Source organism: Triturus cristatus, chromosome 7 (assembly GCF_964204655.1).
Source record: "Triturus cristatus chromosome 7, aTriCri1.1, whole genome shotgun sequence".
Taxonomy (NCBI): domain Eukaryota; kingdom Metazoa; phylum Chordata; class Amphibia; order Caudata; family Salamandridae; genus Triturus; species Triturus cristatus.
Window position 1 is genome coordinate 317457116 of NC_140590.1, and position 20741 is coordinate 317477856.

Genomic DNA, 20741 nt, shown 5'->3' on the forward strand with positions numbered 1-20741 from the left:
TTTTAAACTTAGCGCTCCGGACTCTGCCCTCCTGTGCCTGATCCGACAGTTTTGTTTTCAATTATATGTTTGCTTTTATGGAGTCATCTCCTCTATCATTGATCATTGTAAAGCGTACCCTCCCTTCTCCAAGTTCTACCTATATCCTGTCTTTTTCTTCTTCGTATATGATTCTATTATTATCACTATGCAGCGGTCTGTAACTTTGTAAAGCACTCTGGTACCCGTGAGTGTCTAGTTCGCGATATAAAAAACTAGCAAAATAAAGTAAATAAACCCCAACCCTTAGTTACAAACTGGTTGTTCTTCTTGAAAGTGTGTGTTCCTTAACCACCCTCCTATGGGCTGGTTTGCACTGAGGTCTGGTACTGCCGTCAGATTCTTCTGGGGACTTTTCTTTTCCTTCTTGCGGGCGAGGATACATTTCCAACTCCTTGGGGGTTCATTATCCCTTGGACTCATGAGTAGGAAAATTGCCCTCTTGGGTGACGCTGAGTCTCACTTTTGATGTCACAGGAATTGTTGGCGAACACAGGTTGTTCCGTAGACACAAAGTTTCCTGCAGATATTTCTCTTTTTCTCCTATCTCTTTTTCTGGAAGAGGTGAGGTTCTCTCTTCTCCATAGTCGTGGTATACTTTGGGGTCTTGCTGTGTTTGTTATGCCTTCTTACCCTTTTTATGGGTTCTGTTTCCAAGAACACATTTCTTTTGTGACTTCCACACTTGCTATTTTGTGTATGATGCCACTCCGTCTGTTACTCTAGTTCTTCTACCGGTCGGTTGGTTGTGGACCTCCACTTGTGCTGTTGGTCTTCCCACACATTATTTTGTCTTGCTCCACCCCCAGCCGCCTTTTTTTCTGTCCGATATATTTTGTCTTCTAAGATGTAGTCTGGTTGTCTTAATAGACTCCCTTGTGTTGCCCTTTGTAGAACTTGCTCTTTTCAAGTTCTAGATAGTGGTCTTCGTTTCTCTGTTCTAGTGTGTTGTTTTTCACCTGCTGTTTTTCTTTTTGGTCATCTCTCAACCGCCTAATTGTCGCCATTCAGTCAGATTGCCTTTCTTTTTCTGGGGTGTGTGATCTCTTCATGTCCTCTATTATTTTATGGATTGCGTATGGCTGTTACCAGCTTGCCGCTATTGCATCTCGGCCAGGGTCCTCTGTTGTGCATGTCCTTCAACCAATCAGTCAATCACGCGTTTAAGTGCTACTACTCACCCGTGAGGGTCTGGAGGCGCTGGGAGAGGGGGGTTTCGCAGGTTCCAGTCCATCAAGGAGGGGGTCTATATTATATTATACAATGTATGTGATGCGTTTTTGTGTTTTTTATGTTGTACATATATGTCCATGTATGTTTTTCTGTTGTGTGTGTGTGTGTGTGTAGTTGTATATCTTTTTTTAATCAGTATCTCAAAAAACAGCCATGTAATGCTACCTTTCTAGGAGGGGGCGCATTTTTGCTTATGTTGCTTCTTTTTTCCTTGTGACCCACAGGGCCTTTGTTTTTTGCTTTGAATCGCAAACCTTCCTCCTCTGATTCTCCGTTACATGGTACCAGCGGGCTTGTTTTTCTCTCGGAGTGTTTCCTATGGACGCAAATGGTATATGGCCTTTATTGTCGTTTGCCATGCTTCTTACGGTTTTGGTGGTGCTTTTGCATCTCTTGCGCCTATGGCCGGAGCTTGGACTCTGGTCCTAGCCGTTATCCTTGGCCCTCAACCCCATCCGCTAATGGTCCGGTTTCCATTGGTGATGTTCTATGATGTTGTAATTATCGAAGTGTTCTTCTATCCTATCCTTATTCTTCGCCGTTTGTGCTCTCTCATTTTTTCTCCTATATTTCTGGTGGGGCGTCTTCTGTCATCACCCACACCCACCACACACAGACCACCCACCCCCCTTCGTGGACCGGTTCGCAGACCCTCTTCCGGGGATGGTATTGCTCGGGTATCTAATTCAAAGGTAAGAAATCTCCTGCTAGATGTCTCTACCAAACTAAAAGTTATGTACCTTCTGTAACCCCTTATCTGGTAGAGACTGGATCTAGCCGCAGATTCCTTACTGACCTGTCCTCTTCCTTGCTGTGCGAACTGGGTTGTCTTTTCCTTTCACAGATCCCTTCTGGGATTCTCGTACCTTTCAGTTTATAAAAAAAAAGTGATATAAAAAACATTTTACAAAAATAAAATTTTTGGGGCACACTGTTTCCTTGCAGTTTCTAGAAGTGGCTCAGCGTTTTAGTGCAAAAAGTGGCCACAAAAGAAACTGACAGGCGTCAGGGGAGAGCTTATATGGACTCTGTCGACGTCACATCCAGTGGACAACGTCGATATGGAGTCACTTGACGCCATCTACCGACACGCAGAGGCACTGCTGTTGAAATGTTTTCCAGATCCAATCTGGTGTTTGGGGATAATTCAAAGGTAAGGAATCTACAGCTAGATTCTTTCTCTACAAGATACGGGGTTACTGAAGGTAGGTAACTTGTTCATGTGTATTGTTTTGCTGTTCAATCATCCAAAAGGCTTTGGCTTCCAGTAATGGCTCAGTGGGGGTCATTGGCTTCCAGTAAAGATTAATTAGGGGTCCACAGAAGGCAAAGGGTTAAGAACCACTGAGTTAGGGTGTCCCCAGGATTCATTCCCACCCACTAACTCATGCAAGGCCTACGTGTGGCACCTACCGGCACCCACTTCAAAACACTCCTGAATTTGTGAAAGATCAGAAGCGTACTGAATGTGTTGTCTGGGACCTGAGATGGTCTTGGAAGACTTCACCTGCTTTCCCACTTGTGCTCAGGACAAAGAGGACTCCAAGGGCCATAGGTTTTACCTCCTGTTAAAGCTACAGGGACGGGGCGTGGTCTCGCCGAGCAACAAGATGGCCGCTCGATAAGAGGGCTTTGCCGGCTGAGGCAGAATCCGACAAATATCCTGATGCAATCACGACAACTTTTTTTGTTTTGTTTAAACACATCACACGCCGCGGGAAATACCAGGGCGTCTAGTGGAGCCGAAATCGGCGCCCCAGGTGGCTCCAATCCGGCTGTCAAAGGTGCGGCGACGTGGGCCCAGATGAGACTCGTGCGCCAGCCGGGGTTCCGCCCCTGGAGACAAAGATCTGTCTGACGGAGGGCAAGTATGACCGAGGGCCTCTGGTTAGGTCCCCACGTTGGTGCAACACCATACTGCGAAAGACAAGTAAGGAGGTTGATGTGGGAAGCCATCAGCTGCGTTCCCCCTACCCCACCTGGAAGGAAAAAAAAAAAAATGCTGAGGACACAAAGAGGTGAAGTTTGGAGCTAGCCCCAATCCCCCCCCCCAACACCCACCTCAACACTAGCACTGAGAATACCCCTAAGCGGTGAATACCCCTAAATGATCGATACAGGGGGAACTGAGGTGGCCCGGGCTGAGGACGGCAACTGCGGATACACTCCCCAGGCACCTACTAAACAACAAAAGAGAGCCCACAGATATAGGGCAGCGGGTTGGTCATCTGCACATAGGACAAGGAGCAACGAGTGGAGTCCGGTCAGCCTGCTCCAGCCGATTGGAGCAATCCTGTTGACTCGTGGACCCTGCGGGTTGGGGAGAGGGGCGCATTGTGGTTCCATCTCAGACAAGGCTTAGGCACACCCCGTCAAGACCTAGTGCATCAGACAGGCAATCGGGGAGATAACTCGAGCTGCATGTTACCTGCTGAGGCCGCGACTAGGCCCCCTCAGCACCCGGACCGCTAGGCCCTCCACATCACACTGCCCCACGTGAGCAGACAGAGCGCAACCGCACGCACACCTTCGGCCAACAGCTGAAAACAAGGACAAACTTGGGTGGGTAAACGACAAACACCAACACAAGCAAGTGTGGGGAACAGCGCCAACTTGAAAACGGCTCTGAAGAGGTGCACTCGAATATAACGTCTGTTCAGGCCGACCAAATCTCATTCCTGCCCGCAGGATCCTACAGAACTAACACCATGGGCAAAAACGACGCAAAAAACGACTAAACTCACATTTGAAAATAAACAACAAACATGACAAACTGACACAGATGCCGAAATGGAAAGCTAGCACGGGACAGGAGAGGAAACGGGGGGAAGCAACGACGACTTGCGCAGTCTGTTGAAAGAAATGAAAACTAGCCTCAAAACGATTGACTCAAAAGTAGATATCCTTACAACTCAACTGGACCATGTAAAGAAGCAAGTGGACACTCACGAACTGTGCATAGATCAGCTTGAAAACCAGCACACAGAGGTGCACGAATTTCAAGTAGAAACAAAGGAACAGATGCTCAACATGGAAAAAGTATTAACTGTTATTAGAACAATAAACGATGATTTGGAAGCAGTTCCACAAAGAACAACCTACGTATAATAGGTATTCCCTAGACTACAGCTATAAAGGACATCTTTGGCCCAGAACTGTCCACTATGTTCATGGTTGAATGTGCTCATCGCTCCCTGGGCCCCAGACCCCCGGTAGGAGCCACCTCTAGACCGATCCTGGCTAAAATCTGGAACTATCGAGACAGACACTATACTCGGAGGTGCCAGAGAACCAGGCCAAATCTCCTACAAGGGCAACAATGTCTCTTTCTACCCAGATTTGACCCCTGTGGTCCAAGCAGCGCGGCACAAGTTTACCTAAACCAAACAGATGCTGCAACAGGCTGGCGTTCTCTATGCCCTACTATACCCGCTAAGTTAAGTCACACATGACAACAACACACACTACTTAACGGACGTAAAATCGGCTCTCAAATTCGCTAGACACATCGGATGGTCAAAGAAACAAGCAACTGGGACTAATGGAGCACAATCTGCAGACAATGGTCTAAGTGACAATGATTAGTAGTGGCTCTGTATGGGTTCCCGATTTCTGATGCACTCCTAACGCGTCTATTCCAACTAACTGTCACCAGGGCTGCCTCCGTTTGATCCTGCGTGCGGGATGCGATAGTATAAATTGCGCAGTTATTGTGTACGTCCTGCATCTTGTAACCTGTACCTTGGCCAACTGGTCTCACAGCCGGAGTATACGCTGGTGCCTTCACGCCCCTAGGGAGAGATCCCGCGATTTCATTTTTTCTGAACTTGAAGCTCTATTTTGCTTTGTACTGTTATGTTGATTTAGTTGACTGGAGGGATTCACAGACTCAACCTGATTGGTGGGTTGGTGGAGGTGAGTCTTTAGGTGAGGGAGTTAACAGTTCGAAAGTTTGAAGGGCGGCCACAACATAAGGTGCACAAATCATGCCATACAAATAGTGAGACATGTAGTAATGGGGTACACAGCATCGCTAAGCAGAGCAACTATTCCGCGAACCACACTCTTAGGCACACAAATCACAGAACCGTTGACGCATTCAAAGTACATACCATCTATAAATGACTACATATAACTGTCTCACATGGAACATGCGGGGGCTCAACGACAACAGGAAAGCCAGACTTATGCAGTCGTATCTAATCAGACACAAAATTGGCATATGCTTTCTTAAGGAAACGCACCTGCAAAACACAATGAGCGCCAAGCTCCAGCATAGACACTGGGGAAATATATACATTGCGACCTACTCAAATTATGTTAGATGAACCACAATCCTTATAGGAAGGAGCTTGAGCTGGAACCTGATTAAAACACCGTCTGACCCAGAAGGCAGATTCACCTTGGCAGAGGGCACACTTGGCACAATAGAGGTGATACTAGCGGTGGCCTATTGTCCCAAAACGGACACACCCGAATTTTTAAATGAGCTCTGGGGTGAAATTAAGCAAACTGGATGTGATGCTGTAATCTCTGGGGTAGACTTCAATGCCATCCTCGACGATTCCCTAGACCACAAAGGTGCTACCCGTAAGCTGCATCCAAATGCTAGTACTACACTAAATACACTAAGAGAGAACGGGCTAATAGACATTTGGAGACAGTGGCACCCAGGCACAGCAGACGTCGCATGCATTACAACACAACACTCAGCCTGGTCCTGAGTTGACTTTTGGCTGCTTTCCAAAGACGTGGTCAAATGGACCACAGACGTTCAACACCTCCTCAGTACCCTCTCCAATCACGCACCCTGCCTGCTCCGCCTACTGATTCCATCTACGCCCAGCCGGGCATTTCAGTAGAGGCTCCCACCTAGAGCCCTACTGGATACTGCCTTCCGCGAGGAAATTAAGGGAGACATCATGGAATATGTCTCACTCAATGAGGGATCGGTCTCCTCTTCATTATCTCTGTGGGAGATATTTAAAGTAGTCATTCATGGCCGGTGCCTAGCCAGGCAAGCAAGAGTACTCGAGGCCCTTATACAAACACTCAAAAATCTTGAAGCTCAGATCTGAACGCTAGAGCTTGATTAATTTCAATCCAATGACAGTGAGCTACTTCCCCGCATTAGAAGCACACTCTCCGAGTTTGAGGAGGAGGCGCGGAGAGAAGTCAACTATTTGGACAAACACACACAGGCTAGAAGATGCAGCAAAGGGGATAGACCAAGCAAAACACTAGCCTGTTTGCGACAACCTTAGAGCACTATTGATTACATCACAGAATTGAGAGATGATGCTCAACAGCCTATGAGGCCCCCAGGAAATAATGAACCACCTCACACACATCTGCTCTAATCTATATACCTCACAACACACATGCTTGCCAGAATTACATACAGCCCTACCGGCCACTCTCTCTTATAAACACAGATAATAAAATATATTCAGAGTTACTGGCCAACAGAGTCCAGCCACTATTGCCGCTCATTGCTAGACCTGATCAATCGAGATTTACACCCGGGAGATCGACTGCCCACAATTTACGTACATTTTTTATGATCCTTCATCATCTAGACACTCAACTACCTGCGGTGGCTGCACTTCTTGACGCCACTAAGGCATTTGACTCCTTAGAGTGGCCACTTCTATTCGCAGTACTAACCAAACTAGACTTTAGCCCATTATTTATACAACACATTAAATAACTATACTCAAACCTCACTGCGTGCCACTGAGTGAATGGTCAACTATCCAAGACATTTACCATCTCTCATGGAACTAAACAAGGCTGTTCCCTCTCCCCCTTCGCGATTGTGATGGAATCCCTTGCGGCGTGACTGAAGAAGCATCATGCAGCCAGGGGACTGGGATTCTCATGTAGGGTGGTAATATCACAATACGCAGATATCTCCCTGTATATTAATAATCCCCAGGAAAATTTACTCCAGACACTCCAGAAGATCACCAAATTTGGCGGCATATCAGGTATACAGATCAACTGGAAGAAATCTACACTATTCCCACTGACTTATAGTACCAGACCATTTGAGCTCGAGTACCCGCTCCGATGGGCGGAGAGCCCGGTTAAATACCTGAGAATTTGGCTAATTAGAGACATCCAAGAACTATGCAACATGAGCATTGGCTTGAGGAGAAAACCAAAGTCTGGTCCAAATTGACACGGACCTTAGCGGGCAGATTAGCGATAACTAAAATGATAGTCCTCCCTAAGTCCTGTATATTTTTGGAAACCTCCCACTTACACTCACCCAAACATTCTTCAACGCCATGCGCTAGCTGATGATCTCACTAGTGATTTTGGGCAGGAGGACAAGCCAGGGTTGCCTGGGAAATACTGACGCTCCCACAAAATCAAGGAGGACTACGTGTGCCTGACATTCCTCTATATGCCTACTACGCACAAGCACAGTTCCTCCGCTACTGGGTGCCCCCGAATCCTTTCCAGCCCCATGTGTCATTTGAGCTAGACATAGCTGCGCCGACTCCCCCAGAGGTGGCATTATACAGGCCATACAAACGCCCCTGCCACGTCATTGACACAACAGAAACGTTAAAATGGACATAGGAAGGGCTGCGTAGGAGAATTAACACAGAGATACTATTTGCTCTTTTAATACCCCTGTCTAGAAATCCACAAATGCCCCCGCTGGAGGATCAGGGTGCTATAGTACGAGCACGGAAACTGGGTATCACCAAATATGCAGACCTATACCCTGAAGATGGGTTTATTTAACCACCATCACCGACTGATACTCCCCCTCACACTTTTTCAGATACATTGCTCCATCACTGTATATGTGTAACATGTCATCAGATACACAGCACATTTCCTAACAACCTCCCACCACCCCCAATCCTACAGGCCCTAGAGCATATACTCACCACCCCTTTGCCACACAGACTAATCACAAGGCTATACACTTCTATGCAAACACACTGTCCAGTAACGGCACCCAAATATCAGTAACAGTGGAATACTGAGATACACCCACAGACCACAGAAGAACAATGGCAATTTTGTTGTGCGCAACTCGAGCAACTATCCCCCAACTCCAAACTCAGAAGAATACATTTCAAATTCTTAAACCGATACTACAGAACACCTATACAGTTGTACCGAATGGGTGCCCGAGCTTACACAGTGTGTTGGAGGTGCCACACGGATCAGGCAGCCTTTTTGCACTTGGCCTGGGAATGCCCTCCGATTGCCATATACTGGTGCGAGATCTTTCACAACATAAGTGAAATACTCATGGTACAGCTAGAGCCCGTTCCTTTACTAGGGCTTCTGTGGTACATCAAAGATGCCCCAGTGGGGGTCCACAGATTCCTGGCTCTGCTGTTTCTATTAGCAAAGCACTGAGTCACCAGGAAATGGGGCAGATCAAACTCCCCTTTAATTAAGGATTGGATCCTGGATTTTAGATTCTGTCAAGAAAAACTTACCGCTTTTTGGGAACTAATGTCCAATGCCTCCCGACTTAGACATATGAGGTCCCTTCTTCACATGGCTGAGCGTATATGACCAGAATCTTCCCGCAGGATCCTCACTTTAAAAATATCCTTGCAGGTGTTTCCCAGTCCGCAAAACATTTTAACCAACAGTGGCACTCTAGGGAAGTCAGGTGGCTTCAACCACGGCACCGTCCGTTGGACATGATGATGCCAGCATATAGCAGATGGCAAGCCATGCACAGATGTATGCTCCTGATAATTTTTATTCTTTGCGAGGCATGTGGAGCAGAGAAAACATAAACATTAGGGACAATACCAGGACATACCATGGACCTTTATAGATGACACTGAATCATCGTGGGCAGGGGTGGTAAAGAACCTGCAGGTAGGTAATATATTCACCAGAAATACTAATAGCTAAACATTTCCCAAACATACCATGAACTATCATCCAAAGAGCATTTTTAAATCATTTCATATTCTAAGATCGCATACCTCCTTCTCAAAATACTTATTTTTCTTTATAGAATATGCCTTTGAGTAAAAACTGTCTGAGAACATCTCGTCTTTTACACACATCCTGTATGACTGATAACGTGGGGTTTAAATAGGTTCAATGTCCGTATGACTGTGCTGAATTTATAGGTGGGCACGATATGTGTTTGCATGTAGTCACTTGGCCCAGTCATTGATTTGGATGGGTGCCACTCTCGTCTGGAGGTTTGTAGGTCTGTTTTCTTAAATGTTGCTAGGCCATCTGAAATACATCCTGTGCTGGTCTGCATTTCAGGGAGCTACTAGAGGGCACTGGCGAAATACCATTCGCTCCCTTGGTACCTGTTGTGAGACCCCTCAGCAAAGCCGATTTTGTTTGTCTAATGGTCATGTGCTCCTTAAAAAGAGATCTAGTTTAAAGCAAATGGGTAAGTAAAATTATGGAAATGATTCGTGGTTGAAAGATACAGATGCTTCTTAGATTATTTTGTTGAAATTAAGTCATGGGTCCCATGTTTTAGTGGATAATATGTAGGCTCTGTCATTTAAACTCATGTTTGAAGTTATTGTTTCATTAAATTTAGGAGTTGTGGGAGCACCGACAGCGAGGACAGTCATGATTCAGAGGATGACCAAGAAGAAGATGAAGATGTTGGAAGTAAAACTGACATGGAATCCCCCTCACAGTCCAACAGCTTCCCCTTACCAGAAAATCAAGAGGGTAAGATTCAAACATATATTAGGTTGCTGTTAGCACTTTTTTTTTTTTAATGAGCTAGTTTGGTTGATCATTACTCAATCTCTTCTTGTCAAACAACTTTTTTTTTCAAAAGGATAAGAGGTAAATTATATTTGTCTAAGAATGTGACTATTTTATATATTCGTGCAAAATTACGTACATTTTGCATTTTTGGCCCCACAGACCTTTTATATAACTGGCCCGTATTTGTAAGAGAATATAGTGAAGAAAAACGTTAATTATATAACATTACTGATATGATAAAAGCTATATAATTTGGGTAAAGAAAATAGTCCCTTGTATTTAAACCTTATGAAATTGATGTAACAAAAATAATAGATGCAGTTTAAATGTTGCGGGTGTTAGAAAAGAGATATAATTAAAGTGAAATGAACAGGGCAAGAGCTCAAATTCATTTGTATGACAGAAAAGAACATTCTTGATTTTCTCTCTGAAGGGCCCTGCATATTCTCTGGCTCACAGCTGCTCTCTAGCTTTGCCATCACTACACACTTATTATTGTTAATCTTCCAAGATTCCTGCAATCATCCTTGTGAAATTCTTGGCATTGTCACTCAGCATATAGAAAACTGCTTGCGGGTGTGCCTTATTGCTTGTCTTTTGCTGAATTACATGTTGGCTTGGGGGTAAGCTCTTTTCTTTTGCTAGAGTGAACAACCTTCTCTCTTGCGGATATTTACACTACTACAGGTACAATACTAGCTGGTTGTTCTGTGAGGGCATGGGTTCCTCTCAGTTGACGTCTTTCAGTATCTTGATATCTGACGTTTTCTTTTGATAGTGTTAATTTTTCTTGTGCTCTCCATCTCGAGAGTTCAAGCCAAAGCCTTCTTCTTAGCTGTTTTAGCAATTTTGGGGGGAAAATGTAGCCCGGACTGTTCAGAGCATTTCTGATGGATACATCTGCCAGTGGATTCCTCACCTTGTGAATATCCCTTGCGCCAGCAACATTCGGAAACTTTTGTAGCAGTCCACGCTGATGAGGCCGAAGACGACGTCACAGAGACACGGCTCCGCTCGCGACTCCGCTGACGTCACCGGCTCCATAAGAGGACCTCATCGGCGTGATGACGTCAGTTCCCTTTTTTCCGCGCCGTCGAAGCCAACGGATTTTGGGAATCGCTGTTGTTAGCGTCGTTGATACTTTGTGTATTTTCATTGCTGTTTCCTGTCTTCTTTGAAGATGTCATCGAGGAAGTCTGGATTTAAGCCTTGCCGGGAGTGTGGCAAGCATATGTCCATCACTGACCCACATGAGGATTGTGTGTGGTGTTTATCCTCGGACCACGATGTGGATGGTTGTACCAGCTGCCGTAAAATGAGCTCAAAGGCTTTGAAAGAACGGGAGGCAAAACTTTTTATTGCCAGGATGAAGAAGGAGAAGAGAGAGAGGAGGAAAACAAGATCGAGGTCTCGATCGAAGTCGAGGTCGGCTTCGAGGTCGACGTCGGGGCATGCTTCGAGAGCTAAGAAGCACAAGAAAAAGAGAAGGCATTCCTCTCGGCGTCATTCTGACGAGTACGGCGCCGAAGTCGAAGTCACCTGATCGGCGTCGAAGGGACTCCGTCTCTCCTTCTCCTGTGCCGGGTTCACCAGCTGGTCCTTCATCTCCAGTGGTCCCTTTGTCTCCGGCTTCGCCAGTTCCGGTCCGGACTCCGACGCCGGTCTCATCCCCGGCTCCGGCCCCGGAAGAGCTTCAAGTCCCGGGTGAGCCTGCGACGCCGTTGAATCCACCGTCGGCGCCGGTTGGCCCGAGTCCGGTGGGGCCTGACCAGTATCCTGCCTTTCCTGGGCCAGGTCAGGATCCTTCGCATTATTTAAATGCGATGTATGGGGTATTTGCTCGTGCCATGTATGCCCCTGGTGCACCTACGGGTCCGATGGGTCCTTTGGCCTTTAACTTGGGAGTGCCGCAGGTGTATCCTCAGGCTCCTTTCTACCCATTTTATCCGGCGACGCCGTCTTGGAATCCTCCGGCTCCGAGAACGTCGACGCCGCTTCCATCCTCGCCGGCTCCGGCTCGACCTCGTTCGACGCCGAAGGCTCCGCTGTATCCACGTTCGACGCCGATGGCTCCACTGGCACCGGCGCCGTCGGAGTCGATTACGGCGCCGCCGACGATTCGAATTCGCTCCAGGAGGGAGACTCAGAGGATTATTGAGGAGCTGAGATACCTTCAAGAGGAGGCGGAGGATGGAGAATTGGTAGAGTCGGATGAGGCTTTTGACGAGCTTAAGGAAGCTAGTGGCTTGGACCTTTCTCCTGAGTGGGAGATTACTCCGCCATCTGATGAACCCTCCAAAGATGTCGCACCCTACCATGCAGTCATAAGGAGAGCTGCGGAGTTGCTTGATCTCCAGCTTCCAACAACGGAGTTTAAGTCAAACATCTTGACTGAAGTCTTGCATTATCCCACAGCGGTGTCAGAGCCTTTGCTTCCATTTAATGAGGCCATTGTGGAGCCTGTATTGGAGGTGTGTCGCAAACTCTGCTCCTGCGGTTTCAAAGACGATCGCAAGGAGATACAGAGTGGCCCCAGGAGATCCTGAATTTTTGTCGTCCCATCCGTCACCAGAGAGTCTGGTGATTCAAGCGGCTTGTTCTGGGAAGTCTAAAGGTGCTTTTCCACAGGTCCCTGGGGACAGAGAGGCAAAAAGGCTGGATCAATCGGCAAAGAAGGTGTTCTCATCAGCCAGCATGGCTTTGAAGTCGACTAACGCCACATGTCTCTTGGGACGCTATGTTCACGCGCTGATGGACTCGGCTAAGAAACTGGCGCCGAAATTGCCTGAGGACGATAGATCTGATTTTAATGACATCTTGGCTGATGCTCAGGCGGCTGCGCGGCAGGTGATTCAGAGTGGTCTGGACACTGCTGATTCTGTGGCAAGAGTCATGGGGTCGGCTGTTGCGACCAGGAGGAGTGCTTGGTTGAGAACATCGGAGTTTTCTCAAGATGTACAGTCGACTCTACTGGATCTACCGTTTGATGGGTCTGGCCTATTTGGGAAAAAGGCAGATGCTGCTCTGGAAAGATTCAAGGAGAGCAAGGCAACTGCTAAATCTTTGGGACTCCAGTCTGTCGAGAGGGTCTTTTAAGAGGTACAGGGGTTTTGGAAGATCATCCTTTCGTACCTATAGACAGACTCAGCAGCAGCAGCAAAGTTCCTCGTCCAGAGGTTACAGAGGAAGAGTCAGGGGTCGCACACGTGGCTCTCGTCAGCTCTCCTCCTCCTCTTCCTCTTCCTCAGCCCCTCCCACCACCGCAAAACAGCCCTAGATCCGACATTCCGGATCATGTTGGTCCTGTGGGGGGCCGGCTTACCCATTTTCTACAAGATTGGGAATCTGTAACTACAGATCTCTGGGTTCTAGATCTTGTAGAAAATGGGTACGCCCTTCCCTTTCGGGAATTCCCTCCAAATTACCCTCCTTGCCAAGGGGTTTGTTCGGAGGACCACCGTCTTCTCCTGCAGGAGGAAGTCCTGAAGTTGTTTCAGAAAGGCGCGATAGAGGTGGTCCCGGAGCAGGAGAGGGGTCAGGGATATGCTACTCCCGGTATTTCCTGATCCCGAAAAAGGACGGCAGATTGCGTCCGATATTAGACCTCAGAATCCTGAACTTTTACCTGAAACAGGAAAAGTTCAAGATGCTCACCCTTGCTCAGGTTCTTCAGGCGCTGAATCAGGAGGACTGGATGGTGTCGCTCGACTTGCAGGATGCGTATTTTCACATCCCCATTCTGAAGTCGCACAGGAAGTATCTCAGTTTCACGGTAGGGTCGCAACATTATCAGTTTGCGGTCCTCCCGTTTGGTCTTACTTCGGCACCTCGAGTCTTCACGAAGGTGATGGCAGTGGTGGCAGCCCATCTCAGAAGATCGGGAATTTCGGTTTTCCCTTATTTGGACGACTGGCTGATCAAGGCGGAGTCGTCGGAGAAGGTGCTGTGTCATCTGCAGGATACAACTCGGCTGTTGTACAGATTGGGTTTTTCGATCAACGTGCCCAAATCTCACCTGGTGCCCTCTCAGCGCAACCTGTTCATAGGTGCGGTACTGGACACTACTGTGTGTCTAGCATTCCCTCCTCCTCAAAGGATTCTCGACATACAGGAAATGATTCCTTTGTTTTACAGCGGAGCGGTTGTTCCAGTTCTGAAGGTCCTTCGCCTGCTCGGTCTGTTCGCCTCCTGCATACTGTTGGTCAACCATGCACGCTGGCACATGAGGGCGCTCCAGTGGTGCCTCCGCAAGCAGTGGTATCAGCACAAGGGAGATCTCAGGGAGTCTGTGAGGATCTCCAGAGAAGCTGCAGCGGATCTATCTTGGTGGAGCGTGGAGGGCAATCTGTCCCAAGGAAAGCCCTTCCATCTACCTCCATCGGTGGCCACGGTGATAACGGATGCATCCACCTTAGGGTGGGGTGCTCATCTGGGGGATCTGGAGATCAAGGGTCTTTGGTCTCCAGAGGAAAGGTTGCTTCACATGAACCTTCTGGAGTTACGGGCAATACGTTTGGCGCTCAAGGCCTTCCTCCCTTCCCTTCGCGGTCAGTCTGTTCAAGTCCTGACGGACAACACGACCGCGATGTGGTATATAAACAAACAAGGATTGAGTGGGGTCTCTTTGTCTCTGCAGAGAGGCCCTGCGTCTATGGTCCTGGGCTCAGGACCATCGGATTTGTCTGATGGCAAATCATCTGGCCGGAGTTCTGAACGTGCGTGCGGACAGTCTCAGTCGGCAGTTCTCTGCCGATCACGAGTGGAGGCTTCATCCAGAGGTGGTTCGTCACGTCTTTCGGACGTGGGGGACTCCTCGTGTGGATCTATTCGCCACTCACGAGAACGCTCACTGCCGGTCATTCTGCAGTCTCCAGTATCCGTTGCAGGGAGCGTTGGGGGACGCGTTCCAGTTGAGTTGGGGCTCACGACTCCTTTACGCGTTTCCTCCCATACCCTTGATTCCTCGGGTTCTGAGGAAGATTCGCCAAGACCGGGCCCAAGTTATATTGGTCGCTCCGGATTGGCCAAGAAGGGTGTGGTACACAGATCTTCTCCACCTCTCCTCGTGCCTTCCGCTCCGTCTCCCTCTCCCTCTGAGGGCAGACCTCCTCTCGCAGTCGGAGGGGCAGGTTCTACACCCCCACCTCCAGAGCTTACACCTTCATGCCTGGAGATTGAACGGGGCAACCTGAATTCTTTCTCTCTCCCGCCAGATGTGGTGGATGTTATTTTATCGGCCAGGCGACACTCCACCAAGTCCATTTACTCCTACAGGTGGTCTAAATTTGTTAAATGGTGTGGAGAGAGGTCCATTGATCCCTTGAAGGCTCGTCTGTCTAATATTCTACAGTTTGCCCTTTCTCTTGCCCAGCAAGGCTTTGCTGTGGCTACTGTGAAAGGATATCTATCGGCTCTATCGGCTTTCCTTTGTTTGCCGGACCAGCCGTCGCTGTTTAAGTCTCCTATTGTTCTTCGTTTTATAAAGGATCTTACAAACAAATTTCCTCCAACTCCCTTTATTGTGCCTCAATGGGACTTGAACCTTGTCTTAACCTATCTCATGGGTTCTCCTTTCGAGCCCTTACATAAGTGTCCCATGAGGCTCTTGTCTTTTAAGACGGTATTCCTCGTAGCAATCACCTCGGCAAGGAGGGTAAGTGAGCTTCAAGCTCTAAGTTCGAAACCCCCATTCTTGACCATTCATGCTGAACGAATGGTACTCAGGACCAGGGCTGCATTTTTGCCTAAGGTGGTAACTCCCTTCCATCTGGGGCAGTCCATTACCCTTCCTTCCTTTTATCCTCCCCCTCACCCTTCCAAGGAGGAGGAGAGACTTCACCGCTTGGACCCTAAGAGGGCGGTGAGCTTCTACCTGGACAGGACAAGGGATTCCAGGATTGATGACCAGCTCTTTGTGGGTTTTGCTGGCTGCAGAAAGGGTCGTGCGGTGCACAAGCGCACCCTTTCAAGATGGATTGTGCTTTGCATCAAGATCTGCTACTCCCTAGCTGGTAAGGAGCCTCCGGAGGGTTTGAGGGCTCATTCTACCAGAGCAAAGTCTTCCACATCTGCCTTAGCTAGGGGTGTTCCGGTGGAGGACATTTGTAGGGCGGCAACTTGGGCCTCCCTCCACACTTTCGCAAAACATTATTGCTTAGACACCGAGGTGAGGAGGGACAGACATTTTGCTCGTTCCGTCCTTCAGGATTTTCTGGTATAGGGGGATGGACACCCTCCTCCGGGAGTGGGGACTGCTGTGGAATCTATTCACAAGGTGAGGAATCCACTGGCAGATGTATCCATCAGAAGAACAAGTTACTTACCTTCGGTAACGATTTTTCTGGTGGATACAGTATCTGCCTGTGGATTCCTCACTGACCCACCCGCCTCCCCGTTGTCCATCCTTCTATACCAGTGACTCTATGCCTGTAATTCTTTTGATGGGTTTCAATTGTGTTTATCACTGTCAAAGGCATTATATTATTTCTTCTGCTTTATTTATTTTCCACACTGAATGTGTTGATATGCATATTGTGTACTGTGTATACTGTTTATGTACATATTGCTGTCAGTCCGTCCGTGTGCCTCGAAGGCACGGAAAAAAGGGGCGGAACTGACGTCATCACGCCGACGAGGTCCTCTTATGGAGCCGGTGACGTCAGCGGAGTCGCGAGCGGAGCCGTGTCTCTGTGACGTAGTCTTCGGCCTCATCGGCGTGGACTGCTACAAAAGTTTCCGAATGTTGCTGGCGCAAGGGATATTCACAAGGTGAGGAATCCACAGGCAGATACTGTATCCACCAGAAAAATCGTTACCGAAGGTAAGTAACTTGTTCTGCTTGCTTGTGCACTTTTCGTGATGGTGATATAGACTGAAGCCTAGTTCATGTGCTACAGTGTTAGAGCAGCCTCAATGTGTTCCAGTATTTTCTTTCATTGAGCTCTATTTGCTTTCTCATATTAAGGCACTGTGTTTTTTTGAGCCCTATGCTTGCCTACCTATGCTTGCATAGCTGTATTAGTATATTTGTAAATGTGTTAGGTCTCAAAGCTTAACTGCATCATGGACATGCTGTTATTATGCGTGTTTCCAGGGGAGGCGTGTTTATAGTGAATGGTAGAAGGCCAAGAGCATAGGAGTAGACTGTGAGGATATCTTTGGCACTGTAAAGTGACTTAGTCTTCAGTGCATGCAGTGGGGTTTCCTCTGAGGCATTAATATCTTCCGTGCCACAAAGCATGACAGCAAATTACTTAAAAAAGAAAAAATAAACTTGTTTAAAAAGAAAACACGAGAAAACAAGCAGGAAGAAGATTGACTTTACTCCTTTTTCAGTTAAGAGCTGGTGTCCGTAATGCTTGTCACAAAGGAATGTTTGGATCTCAACAACCAGTACCTCTGAACGATTCTCTCATTTGAATGTCCTACTTTGCAGTTCAGGATTTGTTCTTTTTATCCTTTTAGGTTTTCAGTTTTTGTATTTATGTATTTCTGCTCTATGCAACAAAGTGCTCCGTTGGCTTGGATCTGTGCTCATCCCAATAAGTTGTGAGCAGGCCTGTCTTTGGATATGGGCAATGTATGAAATACATGTGGACCACCCTCTTCCTCTACAAAGGTTTCTAAGTTTTGTAGCATCACTGACAACTGAAAGTGGTTTCACTTGCTATTAGCAATTCATACTGTTATGTGTACACACATCTATGATGGCATGTTTCTTCTGACATTGGAGAGGACTGGAGAGCCTTTTCAGTATTTAACTTTGACACACAAAAAAATGTTAAGTCCAAAAAATTGCCCCAGGACCCCTACCTGTTTAGATAACTTTCTTCTTCCCTCTCACAAACTAGCACGTTATTTTATTTTTAATTCTCTGTGTTCTGCATTTTTTGTGACTTTGCTTAGGCTATCAGGATTCACCCGGACCAGTACCATACACACACCAGCTAACTTGGTGGCTTTCAATTGAGATGGACCAAGATAATTTGATTTAACATTACTGTATTCTAAATAATCAACAAATAATTTCCAAAAACACCTCCAACACTAATGTTTAGCTTCGTTTGTAAAGGAGTCCAAGCAATGGTTGAACTCCATTTACAAAGATCAATGCATGAAACTTGGGTACTAATATGAGTTTGAAGCATAATGATGTATGTATGTAGTACATTTTTAGACTTGGCCTAGAGGCATCTTCAGTAATTTTGCCTGCCTCAAGTAATAACAAGTATTGGCAAAGCCAATAAGTCTCACCTGTGCAAGAGCTATTGTCTTTGCCAATCTGTTTTAGCAATGTTGTACACCAGAGGGGTTGCGGTTCAGCGTGGCTGGAGTGGAGTGGAGTGGAGTGGTCTACAGTAGGGTTGAGTGACATAGAGTTGAGTGGCGTAGAGTGGAGCACTGTGTCAGAATTGAGGTGAGTGGCATAGTGTTGTAGAGTGGTGCACAGCGGAGTAGATTGCTGGGGAGTAGTGTCATAGAATAGTGTGGAGTAAAGTGGCATAGAGGGAGTTGCGTAGAGCATCGTAGAGTGGAGTAGTGTCAGTGGAGCAAAGTTTAATGGAGTAGAGCATCATAGAGCAGAGTAGAGTGGCCTAGAGTGAAGTGGCGTATAGTACAGTGGTGCAGAGTAGATTGACGTACAGTGCATTGGTTTTGAGTAAAGTGGTGTAGTGCATTAGTGTAGAGTCCAGTGACATAAAGTAGAGTGCGGTGCAGAGTAGAATGGAGTAGAGTGCCGTAGAGTGGAGTGGTGCAGTCGTGTACAGTGCAGTGCTGTTGAGTGCAGCAGAGTAGTGTAGTGACGTAGCGTACAGTGGCATAGAGTAGAATGTTGTAGAGTATAGTGGCGTAAAGTGCAGAGGTGCAAAGTAGTCTGTGTCGGTGCATTGGAGTTCAGTGTCATAGCGAAGACAGCAGTGGAGTGCAGTGGCGTAGATTAGATTTGTTTCAGAGTAGAGTGTAGTGGTGCAGGGTAGAGTTTAGTGGCCAGGGTAGAGTTCAGTGCAATAGAGTAAAGTGGTGTAGAAAACAGTGGCACAGCATTGATTGCAGTGGCGCAGAAGGGCTTATAGTGCAGTGGCACAAAATGCAGCGGTGTAGACTAGATTGTTTCAGAGTGGTATGGTATATGTTTCAGAGCGGAGTGGTGTAGAGTGCAGTGTTGTGAATGGCTGTGGAGTAGTGCTGACTAGAGTTGCCTAGACTGGAATGATGTAGAGTGCAGTGGTGCTTGGTAGATTAGAGTGGCGTGGAGTGCATTGGCGTAGAGTGGTGCAGAGAATGCAGTGCTGCAGAGTAGAGTGGTGTAGAATGCAGTGGTGCAGAGTAGATTGGTGTTGAGTACAGTGGCGTAGAGTGTATTGGTTTTGAGTAAAGTGATGCAGACAGCATTGGTTTAGAGTGCAGTGGCATAGAGTGCAGCAGTATAAAATTGAGTGGCGTAGTGTGGTGTGGCATAGATTGCATTGGTGCAGAGTGGAATAGAGTGGTGTAGACTGTAGTGGCATAGAGTAGATTGTTTCAGAGCAGAGTGAAGTTGGTTAGAATGCAGTGTCTTAGATTACAGTGGTGCAGAGTAGGTTAGAATGGCTTGGAGTGGATAGGCGTAGAGTACAGTGATATAGATTGGAGCGATGCAGAGTAGTGACGTTGAGTGATGTTGCATAGAGTGGATTGGTGAAGGGTAGAGTGCAGTAGCATAAGAGTGGAGGGATGCAGAGTAGAGTGGTTTAGGGTTATTGGAATAGAGTAGCATTATGCAGTGGGGTAGAGTGCAATCATGCTGAGTAGAGTGTCGTGGGGTGGTGCAGAGAGCAGTGACATAGAGTACAGTGTTGCAGAGTAGAAAAGAGTTCAACAGTGTCTCAAAAGGTTTTGTTTAATAGCAATTTACAAGGGAGCACAACCATTTACTGTGAGCAGGGGAAGGAAAACAGGGAGACAAACCAGGAGACGTGGTTGAGGAAAGAACTTTTTCATATATTTAGTCATATGGTCAAAAATAAACAATCACAAATGCACTGTTACATTAAATGTCATGTAACCTGTGTTATTCTGTGGACAAGTGCTGGTGAGAGGGTGCACGGCGCTGGTGACACGTGAAGAAGTATATACAGTGGGAAAATTGGCGCAAACAAATCATATATACAGTCTGTATTCTTAGTGATGCCAATTCAATGGATATAGTCCGTCTCTGTGGGCAATCACGAGGGAGGCGCTGTAAATTACGCTGTGAAAGTCGACAGCGTTTCGGCCTTTATACAATGTTAATCCTAAAGGAACAAGAGCAACCTATGTGTCCTTGTGAATAAGCAGAAAACAGTGTTCACAAGGAACTAATTTACATAGACAATAATTAATTCTCGCAGCGATTAGTGTATCCTGCTGGACTCAATCAGTAAAATCTAATACAGAATAACCCCCTAATTAAATAAGGCATTCCAATGTTTTAGCAAAGTATTACGTCAAGGCCCACAGAACAAGGTTTTGTAGTCCTCACTTCAGCCGAAGTGAGTGTTATTTATTTTGCATAACAAATGAATACATACAAAAATAGCATAAAATATTTACTGTCTGTGTATTTACATTATATACATTAGCAAATTTGAAAGTGATTTGTGAACCCCAGTGAAGTGACCATAACCAACGTAGTGAGATAAATGTGGTGCTATTGAAAGATTTGTGGTGTTGGTTATTGGTCAAATAAAAGAGGAGGCAGTTGGAGATGT

General features: G+C 46.8%; 1 protein-coding gene across 7 annotated transcripts in view; it reads left to right on the top strand.

Moving 5' to 3' along the window:
* Window positions 1–20741, top strand: part of PPP6R1 (protein phosphatase 6 regulatory subunit 1) — a 1096922-nt gene that overhangs the window by 630594 nt on the left and 445587 nt on the right. For all 7 annotated transcript variants that reach the window (XM_085616386.1, XM_085616383.1, XM_085616382.1 and 4 more), the window contains one exon: window positions 9833–9969. In XM_085616386.1, coding sequence (XP_085472512.1) covers window positions 9833–9969 — 137 coding nt within the window. The remainder of the gene's footprint in view (window positions 1–9832; window positions 9970–20741) is intronic.